This window comes from Bubalus kerabau, chromosome 11, assembly GCF_029407905.1.
Source record: "Bubalus kerabau isolate K-KA32 ecotype Philippines breed swamp buffalo chromosome 11, PCC_UOA_SB_1v2, whole genome shotgun sequence".
Classification (NCBI taxonomy): domain Eukaryota; kingdom Metazoa; phylum Chordata; class Mammalia; order Artiodactyla; family Bovidae; genus Bubalus; species Bubalus kerabau.
The window spans coordinates 96,812,880-96,823,555 of record NC_073634.1 but is presented as its reverse complement, the minus strand read 5'-3'; the positions used below and the strand labels follow the sequence as shown (position 1 = coordinate 96,823,555).

At 43.6% G+C, this 10,676-nt stretch overlaps 1 protein-coding gene across 1 annotated transcript; it reads left to right on the top strand.

Annotated features, from left to right (window-relative positions):
• The first annotated feature begins 905 nt into the window (after positions 1-905).
• Positions 906-9,450, top strand: PDCL (phosducin like). The gene is made up of 4 exons (XM_055541068.1): positions 906-1,080; positions 2,836-3,012; positions 6,778-6,959; positions 7,098-9,450. The coding sequence occupies exons 2-4, from the start codon at positions 2,841-2,843 to the stop codon at positions 7,647-7,649; spliced, it is 906 nt and encodes a 301-aa protein (XP_055397043.1). The 5' UTR covers positions 906-1,080; positions 2,836-2,840; the 3' UTR covers positions 7,650-9,450.
• The last annotated feature ends 1,226 nt before the right edge of the window (positions 9,451-10,676 follow it).

Genomic DNA, 10,676 nt, shown 5'->3' with positions numbered 1-10,676 from the left:
CTGTTCACAAAATCTGATTACGGTAAGATTATTCACTCTGCAAACAAAAATACAAAAAGTTACCATAGGATCTCTTTATATGAACTTTTCCTAAATTTGGGGATGGGCGTTTTGACTCGATAGCCTGGACAAACAGCTTCTCAGAAAAACATGCGCATATACAAATTTGCAGACAAATGCAGGTGGGTTAGAATCACAAATAAAGAATCTCAAATTTTAGGGAAATAAAACTTACCTATATTTTAAACAGTGTACTGTTTTAGTGTATTTTGAATGATTCAATTTACACAAAGCTTTCTAGGAGCTACTTCATGTTGTGTATTCGATGCCTGAATAGGGCTCAGAATCTGAAATCATTTTACGTTTCCAAAAAGTTCAAAAAATAGTATAGAGTTCCCCTATACTCTTCTCCCAGAATTCCCTGAAGTTTACATCTTACATAACTGTAGCTCAATTATCAGAACTATTGATAACAATACTATTGTTTCTTGATACACTTTATTCAAATTTCATCAACTGTCTCATTCAAGTCCTTTTCCTGTTCCGGAATCCAATACAGGATTTCACTTTGCGTTTAGTTGTCTCGGACTTGACTTTCTTCTTTTAATCCAAAGTGGCTGTGTGTTCTTGGGCAAAATTAATGTCCAAGCCTTTCTTCTGTCTTACTAGACGTGATGTGATTAACAATCAATAACAATACATGTGGAATGTTTTCGGACAGGTCAAAGACAACGAAATTGTTCTTATTGCTCAAAGCTGGGCATATCTAGCGTGGCCATTCGTTCAAATTAAAAATAAAGCAAATAGAAGAGTATTACTTTTGTCGAGAAGTTTGTCCTAAAGTAGGACCCGTAGCTTCCCGCTAGGCCGGCCAGGATGCACTTCCTCTAATTGGGCAGCGTGTGTCCGCGCTGACGCAGAAAGGCTGCCCTATTGGTCCGCGCAGTCGGGACTCAGGCGGCTTTTCTCTTCGTGCTCAAGGTGCCGAGCCACTTCTCTTCCTCCAGCCGAGCGTTACCCTTCTTCCCGAAGTGCCAGCCTGAAGGATTGGATTGAACGAGGCCGGGGAACTGCACTAAGGTCAGCCGGGAAGAAGCGGCGGGGATAGGGTATGAGGTGGGAGGTGGCAGAGTACAGGTGGTCGGCAAGCCAGGACGAGATGGCCCTGTTGGCGCGGCCCCCGGACCCCCAGGGTCTTTGTCGCTTCCCGGCTCCCTCCGCTGGCCCCAACTCCCTCGGGATCCCCCAAGGTTCCGCGCCTCTCTGCCTCCCTTCTGCGGGCCCCGCCTTCGACTACTTCCCCCGGAAGGCCCCGCCTCCTCCGCGAGCCCTCCCGCGGGCCCCGCCCTCGGCCCTCCTCCCCTTAAAGGCCCCGCCTTCTCCGGGAGACCTCCTGCGGGCCCCGCCTTCGGCCCCTCCCCTTAAAGGCCCCGACTGCTCCCCATCCCCTTCGCTGGCACTGCCCTTGCCGCCGCCTACCTAAGGCACCGCCCTCACCGTGTACGCATCCCTGCCGAGTCTCTTATCTTTTCAGCTTGCACCACCAGGGCCCCTCTGCCTCTTTAAGTTAGGTTTGGTTCCATTTCTCTCACCGCCCCCCGATCCCGGCTTTGTTCCTGCATCTTTTTTTTTCAGCCCTGCCACTCTGCACCCCCCCGCCCCACCTTCGTCTGGCTGCCCGGGTCCCTGGATATCCCCACAGATCCGGGCTGTCTCTGTGAACCTGGCCAATTGTGCAGAGGCCTCGTGCTGGGCATTGGCGATCTCTTGTTTTCAAGACCTCCCTGCCCGGTGGGAGAAGTCACTTTGTTATGGAGTCTTAACAGGGGCGTGGATGCCTGTAATCTAGGAAGCATGATATTGCAATGTTCAAAGGAAGGCATGCTGGAGTTACAGCCCCTTCTGGAGTGATCCTCAGGCAGACTTGTGAGGGACTAAGCTGTACTTTTCTCCCCAGATGTCCCAGGCTTCTTCTGATGCAGAAGCTTGGCTCTCACCACCCTAAGTCGTGTGCAACTCTTGCGATCCTATAGACTGTGGTGCTCCAGGCTCCTTTGTCCATGGGATTTCTCAGGCAGGAATACTGGAATGGGTTGCCATTTCCTTCTCCAGGGGATCTTCCTGACCCAGCGATCGAACAGGCGTCTTCTGCATTGCAGGTGGTCTCTTTGCCGACCAAGCCACATTAGGAAACTTAAACACCGGGGAATTATTAAATCTTGTCATGGGCCCCTCTTTTAACCAAAGTTGGTAGGGCTTTCTAACCCTCACTGGGAAGTGGAAGGCAAGAGATGAATGAGTGATGGGCTTAGACAAGCAATGTCTCAGCATCCCACTCTTGGTGCTGCTTTTTGGATTTTTTCCTGAGAATTCTTATCCAATTTTTCAATTACCAGCAGTCTTGCTTGGTAGGTAAACCAAAAAGTATGTGTAGATAAAAATCCTAAGTCACTCTGTAGACTGCTCCAAGCCACCATCCTACTTCAGGGTATACTGTGTGTACACTGTGTATACTGTTCAGAAGGCAGTGACCCACCCCTTCAGTCTGTCTGAGTGAGGAACCCCTGGGATCTGAGCCCAGCTCAACTGTTTGCTATAAACTTTCAGCAGTGAAACTTTCCTCATCTGAGCCTCAGTTTTACCTTCTACAAAAAGACCATGATAAGCCCTGTCACAGGATCATTGTGTGGATTTGCTGAGATCCTGCTTATGAAAACAGTCCCTTTTAGGGTATTATAAATAGTAGGATCTGAGCACAGGTGATCCCCAACTCTTCAGATTCATGTCTGTCTGATTCAAGCCAGCTAACAGCCTGCTGTTGTCGCCTTCTCCCAGGCACGATGACGACCCTGGACGATAAGTTGCTGGGAGAGAAGCTGCAGTACTATTACAGCAGCAGTGAGGAGGAGGACAGCGACCACGAGGACAAGGACAGAGGCAGAGGTGCCCTGGCTGGCAGTTCCATGCCCACAGATGCGGACTTGGCAGGCGAAGGCATCTCAGTTAACACAGGTACTGGAAATCCTGGGCTCTGGGAATAGGTTTAAAAAATGTCCATTAAATATGTATCAGAAGTCTCATGATCACTTCTCTCTAATTCCAGTCGCACATCTAGAGACAACCCAGTGTTACCATTTCACGGTGCTTCTAGCCATTGCACTGTGCAATACTAACATGTATGCATGGCAGCGTGCTGATGATTCAGATAGCCCGGTCTGTGTTTTGAGTCTAGCTTCTCGAATAGGTGTTTGATATCCCATTAATCATGGGTATGAGTATATTGGTAGTATAAATTCCTAGCTATGGGATATTTACATTTCTACATTTTGTTATTTCCAAATTGCTGTCAGTTGAGCTGGTACTGGTTTGTAGTTTAAGCAGGAGTGTGACAGTTCCCATATACATGACATTCTGCTGTGTTACCAAACTTTTCTGATACCCTAATGCCATCCTGATGGATGGCAAATGGCACTTCACTGTAGTTTTAGTTTTTATCTTTTTAGAAGTGACAAGTCTTTTTTAAAAAATTTTATTTGTTTTTAATTGTAGGGTAATTGCTTTACAATATTATGTTGCTTTCTGCCATACATCAACATGAATCAACCATAGGTATACATATGTCCTCTCCCTCTTGAACCTCTATTCCACTCCTCTAGGTTGGGAGTGATGAGTCTTTTTTTCTAATTTTAAAGGATATGTTCATGTCCTTTGCTCATTTTCAAAATTGGGTACTTGGTCTTTTTCTTCTTAGGAAGCTATATATTAAGGAAATTAATCTGTGGTTTGAGTTTCAAATATTTCTATTTTATTGTTTGTCTCTTGGTTTTTGTTCTTTTTGTGGCAGAAAGTGTTTTTTTTTTTTCAATTGTTATGTGCTTGAAAGCATTATTTTATAGTTTCTTAGTTTTATTTCTTATGTAAAAGGCCTTTTTCCACTACAGGATTAATAAAAGACTCCCATGCCTTTTAAAAAAAAGTATTTTTATGATTTTGTTTGTTTGTTTGTTTGTTTAACACTTAACTGTTGATTTATTTGGAATTCATTTTGTTAAGTGGCAGGACTCCAACCTAATTTTTTTCATATTGCTACCCAGTTATTTCAGTATCACTTACTGAATAAGCCATCTTTTCTCCATTGCTTTTTTTTTGTTTTGTTTTGTTTGTTTGTTTTTATTTTTATTGGGCTCTAGGGGATGGGATGGAGAATACTTCTGTAAGTTATGCGCCACTAGGAAGATGTCCATTCTAACTTCCTGGGATAGCTTTCAGAGCTTTTTCTTTTTCTTGGAGCCGCTGCTCTTGCTGGCAGCAGCCTCTTCAGGTCCACTGCTGAGTGGCTCCTCCTTGGAAGACAATTTCTGCTTTTTCTTGGGGACCCTCTTGTTTTCTGACTCATCAGGGTCAGTAACTGGTTCCTCTTTGGGAAAAGATTTCTTCCTCTTGGGAGGACTTCCAGTACCAGCTGTCTCTTCAAGATCACCACTAACTAGCTCTTCCTTGGAAAAAGATTTCTTTTTCTTGGGTTTGGAAAAAGAGACAGATGGGTCTTCCATTTCATTCTCCCGAAGAGCCTCCTGGGGCTTTTGCTTTTTCTTCTTTTTGGGTCTTTCACTTGTCTCCTCACACTCCTCCAGGGCACTGCTATTTTCTAAAGAAGCCAGGGAAATTGCAGCCAGCCTTTTCTTTTCCTTCTTCAAGTGTTTCTTCTCCTGTTTCTTGAGCTTCCTAGTAATCGTGGCAGCCACTTCCTCTGCCTGAACCATTGCGTCCTTCATGACATCCAGATTCTTTCAGGGAATCTCTCCAGTCTCATAGAAGGACAGCCACTCCTCAACTTGTTCTCGAAGCTTCTCCCCCAAAACACTGGTGGGCACCTCAGAGAAGCAATCGATTCGTGAGGCAATACTGCATTTGTTTGCCAGGTATCGGGAGATGCGACCTTGTTCTTGGCAGCTGCTTGGCCAGTGAAGGTAGAGTGGAAAATGAGTCTGTATTTTGGGGTGTTACCCCTTGTCTTCAAGGCTCTGGAAACTTGGTCCCTTTGCTGGGCCCAGGGAATCACTCAGACACCAGGACTGGCCATTTCTCCATTGTTTGAAGTGCCAGTTCTATCTTGTACTGAATTTCTGCTTATATTTGCGTCTTTGGCTGTACTTGGTAGTCTCTCCCACTGATTTGTCTTTTAATATCACAGTGTTGTTTTTCTGTTTTAATTACTTATCTGTTTATAGCTGCACTGGGTCTTTGTTGCTTCGCGGGGGCTTCTAGTTGCGGTGCTCGGGCTTCTCATCGCAGTGGCTTCTCTGGTTGTGGAGCACAGGCTTTAGGGCCCATGGGCTTCAGTACTTGTGGCACACGGGCTTAGTTGCTCTACAGACCATGGAGTCCTCCCGGACCAGGGATTGAACCCCTGTTCCCTGCTTTGGCAGGCGGATTCCTCACCACTGGGCCACCCGGGAAGTCCTCCCACACTGCTTTAATTATTCCATTATAATATGTTTTAGTCTCTGATAAGCCTGGTCCCCATACAGAACTCTTCTATGTCATTATTTTCTTAACTCCCGCTTTCTTATTTTTCCAAAGGAGCATGCACACATGTGTAATCACATATTTTCATCAGAAATGCATTAAATATATGGATGAATTTAGGGATAATTATGCCTTTGTGATGTTGTTTTACTGGTCAGGAATATGGTGTTGCTTTTCCATTTATTCAGGTCTTTTTTAGTGTTTCTCGGCAGCATTTTAAAGTTTTCTTCATACAGATATTTATATTTTTTTTCCTGTGACGACAAATGAACCTTGACCTCCCAGTCTCATGTCTTGTGATGACAAAGGTTTATTTCTTAGTCGTGTTACATGCTACCCGTATGGATCACCAGCAGCCTTGCTTCTGCTTCATATGTCCTGTCATTCCAGGAACGAGGCTGCAGGAGCAGCCCCTTTGGGGGCACACTGTTCTCCTGACCAAGTGTAGAGAAAGAGAGGGCCGCTGGAGGCATAGAACGGCTTGTTAAGTTTTTGCTCAGAATTCAGTGGCCACAGTAAGTCACATGGCCAAACCCTGCATCAGTGGGCTGGGGCTACATGTTTTCATCCCAGAAGTGGTATTACAAGTCACGTGGTAAGGGGCAGGGCTATATAGCATGGGGGCCGGGAGGTTTGGGGTTAGTTTGAATAACAGGACAACCTGCCACAATCTTGTTATAAAAAGTCAGGTAATAAGGAAGTGTGGAAAGAAAAAAAGTAAAAGTTCTCTTTCACCAGTCTCCTTAGATCTTACTTCCTGGACATATCCACTGTTAACAGTTTACCTATTTTTCTTGCCCTTTTTCTACATGCAAATATAGAGGTCATGCCAATGTACATGCACATATACAAATATATGTAAATATTTGTACATGAACATATAGTTCTTTTTCTAAAAATTGGAGGATCATACCATGGTATTGTTCTGCATTTTACTTTTTCTTTTTTGACCTTTTTTAGACACTTTTCATGGAAGGGGACCTGTAACTACCTTACTGTTTCTAAGAGTTGCTTTATTTTTCTTTGAGTAGATGAGTTTGAATTCATTTCACTCATCTCCTAACATTGGGTCTTAGTGTAGCCCTTTAATTCTCGCACACCGTCCTGCCATGGACGTGCCTGTGTGTGGACCACGCTGCCCTGTGTGAGTATCCCTGTGCCGTTGATGCAGCCAGCTCTGGACAGATGTGCACTGGCCCCTAATCCCTTGGTCATCTTTGGTCACCTCCACATTCACCCCCAACTCAGGTCCAAAAGGCGTGATCAATGACTGGCGCCGCTTCAAACAGCTGGAGACAGAGCAGCGGGAGGAGCAGTGCCGGGAGATGGAGAGGCTGATCAAGAAGCTGTCCCTGAGCTGCAGGTCCCATCTGGACGAGGAGGAGGAGCAGCGGAAGCAGAAGGACCTCCAGGAGAAGATCAGTGGGAAGGTAATCAGAAGCACCCAGGCCTCGCTCAGAAGCTGCCCCCGATCGCCAGCATTATTAGCATGGCGCCTCACACGTCCTGTGTAACCTGTGTCGCTGTCGGGTTTACGTCTCTTACGCTCACTGCTGGTCCCCCCGCAGATGACTCTGAAGGACTTGGCGGTGATGAACGAGGACCAGGATGATGAGGAGTTCCTGCAGCAGTACCGGAAGCAGAGGATGGAAGAGATGCGGCAGCAGCTCTACCAGGGGCCCCAGTTTAAGCAGGTTTTTGAGATCCCCAGCGGAGAAGGGTTCCTGGACATGATTGACAAGGAGCAGAGGAGCACCCTCATCATGGTCCACATTTACGAGGACGGCATCCCAGGGACCGAAGCCATGAACGGTTGCATGCTCTGCCTGGCAGCAGAGTACCCGGCCGTCAAGTTCTGCCGGGTGAGGAGCTCGGTGATCGGGGCCAGCAGCCGCTTCACCAGGAATGCCCTCCCTGCCCTGCTCATCTACAAGGGGGGCGAACTGATTGGCAACTTTGTCAGAGTCACTGACCAGCTGGGGGAAGATTTTTTTGCTGTGGACCTTGAGGCTTTCCTCCAGGAGTTTGGGTTGCTCCCCGAAAAGGAAGTTTTGTTGCTAACCTCTGTGCGTAACTCTGCCACCTGCCACAGTGAGGACAGCGATTTGGAAATTGATTGACCATCTGGGCCGGTGGCATAGACCTCTCATGGTTTGGGCTGGAAGACACATGTCCGTGTGTTTATTTTCATTCTTTTGTGTGATCTTCCGGCTTTTCCCCCTGTTCTTCATAGTCTCTTTTATGATATGTCAGGTCAAGAAATTCTCCGATCAAATCAGCGTGCTGAATCACCTTGTGGTTAGCCATGAAGTGACTTAACATTGTATAAACAGGAAGCCAGGCTTTTGAACTGTTTACTTAAGATCCTCTAGCGTGACATCTCTGTTATTGTTTCCAGTCAATATTTACATAGCATCCTAAAGACAGTGTCCTGGAAATTGTCTTCAGATGGTCTCAGAGGTCTCTGCCAGGTCCGGGAGTATAATCCTATAGTTAGTGTGTTATTTGCAACATAAATACTACATTTCCTTCATCAATGATCATATTATATTCACGTGTGATCAGACTCATCGCCATAGAAGGCAGTTAAATTTTTAGCCCCGAGACCCTGCTCTCCCTAGGGGCTTGTTTAAAGGTTCTGGACCACATATGTTTGCCCCATCAACAGGGGGGACCTTTGCTGCTGGACTCGATGTCCTGCTCAAGCGTTAAGTCTACAGTAGGAGGAAGGATGGAGACGAACTTCCCTTTTGATTCTGGAAGACCAGCTTGATTTAAAAATTAGAGCTCGAATGGAGCTGGGAAGCCTTTTTAAAGAAAGATCTTTGAATAAGATACCCCTGCTCACCTTTTCTCTTTTTATCTTTTATTTAACAAGGTAAAATTTTTTTGTTGTTTAATGTAGCTTTTGTTAATTTATTTTAATATTGGAAAAGTAACCAATATTCAAGAAAGGAAAATTTACCAAAATACAGAAGCAAAAAAAAAAAAAAGAAAATTAGAATAATCTCTGATCTTACTACCTAGGATAAAACACTATTAATATTTTGGAATATTTCCTTCCAAGGTGTTTTCTTTGTATACACAGACATTTTGTGTGCTTGTTGTTAAAAAAACAGTGGGATCATTCTGAACATACTGTTTTATAGTATGGTCAGTTAATATAGCAAATGTTTTTCTGTGTTACTGAATACTCTTTTACAACATTTTAAAGTTGCTGTTTATTCCTTTGTATAGGTGTGCTGTAATTTGCTTGGTGGTTGTCTCTTAAAAACAACCTTTTAAGAGGTAGTTCCTCTTAAAAAGGAAAGCAGCAAAGATTTTTTTATTCAAAAAGTAATTGATGTTCATTGTAGAAAATGTAACAATAATTGTTAAACTAAAAAGAGATTTAAAAAGCCTTATAATTCCACCAACCAAAAATAATCCCTGTTATCATTTTACAGGTATCTTTCTGGTCTTCTTTCTTTGTGTTTATGATAATGATTGTCTTTTGAGTTTTTTTCCTCTTATTTTTTTACTTTAAACTATGTACATTGTAGGGTCAGGAAAAATATAATCAGTAATTAAATGTTAGCTTTAAAGTTCAGTTTTGCTTTTCCTGGCTTTTTAGGAATCAACTAACTGTAATGGGGTCTTGACAGTATCTCTTGTAGTTAACCAGAAAAAGAAACTGCATGTTTTTTTTTTTTTAATAAAAAAAGCTTACTGTAGAAAGTATTTGGGAAGTATAGAAATTAGAAACAGAGACAGCTATTGTCAGTGTTCTTGTTTATTTCCTTCCAGCTTTTTCAATATTTTTAATAACATTGAGAGCTTTTTGAATTTAGTTCAATGTTTTAACTTAATATTGTATCATAAATGATGCTTTGACTTGTTAAATTCTAAATAAATAATTTTTAATGGCCTCATAATATTTCATCATTTGGATAGACCAAACTTTATTTAACTAGTTCCTTGATATTGTATATTTAGATTCCTAGCTTTGGGCTAAAACACGTAGCATCTTTGTATTTGGGGCTATATTTTGGATCATTTTCATAGTATAGACTTCTAGAAGAGGAATTATTGGGTAATAGAAATATTTTAAAAGCTTTTATAAGCTATCTTCTGTCCTCATTGGAAATGAAAACATGCTTTCCGAGCACCTTGACTTTGCCTTTCAAGAACAGAAATTCTGGGATAAAGTGAATAGACATAGAATGGGGAAATCCTGTCCTAGGGGAAGTGGAAACAGCACAGGCTTTGGAGCCAGACAGATCAAATCCTGTCTGTTCCTCACTGGAGGTAGAACTTCCGGTGAGGCACCTAGCCTTCTTGAAACTCAATTTCCTCAGCTTGGCAATGGGAACATCAGTGCTTCATGGATTGTTCAGTGGTTTTCCATGTGTGATCCCAGAACTGCAGTGTCAGCCTCACTGGGGAACCTGTTAGAAATGCAAAATCTCAGGCACCCCCCTTTACTAACTGTATTGGAAATTCTGGGAGTGGCCCAGCACGCATTTCACAAGCCCTCCAGCTGGTTCAAGTTTAAGGATCACCAACCTGTTGATTAAGGTGAGTGACAGCAGCTGTCAAAACAAGCGTTCCCTGCTGTCTTTTTCTATTTGCGTCAGGGGCGGAAGGAGTTGAAATAGGAGAGCCTTCAGGTCGATTCTCTTCTCTGTTTACCTGATGCTCCTTTTTGGTCTTGGACTTCGGAGAAGGAATGAGAAACCAATACTTGTCTATTACAAACTGTCTCAGTAGTTTTCCAGATTCCACTTTCCTTTGGAATGAAAATCCCATGAAGGCATGGACTTTATTTTCCTCCCTGTGTATGGCATAGCCTCTATTCACTCTGGAACTAGGCTGACGTTTACAGCTTTGTGGGCAAGATAAAGAATCCTTCCATACCTCAGTTTCCTCATCTGAGAAGTGGGGATGAGTAACATGAGTCGATTCATAAAATACCTAGTCAGCCTTCAAATAAGTGCTGTTTTTATGATCCCCAGCACCCTCAACTGTGCCTGGCACTTGGTAAGAATTAAGTGCTTAATAATGAATATAAGGGCGCATTGAAGGCCGCATCTTTTCATGGGAAGAAGTAGTAATATTTCAAAGATGAAGAAACCAAGACTTTGCAGAGTTAAGTAACAATTCCAAAT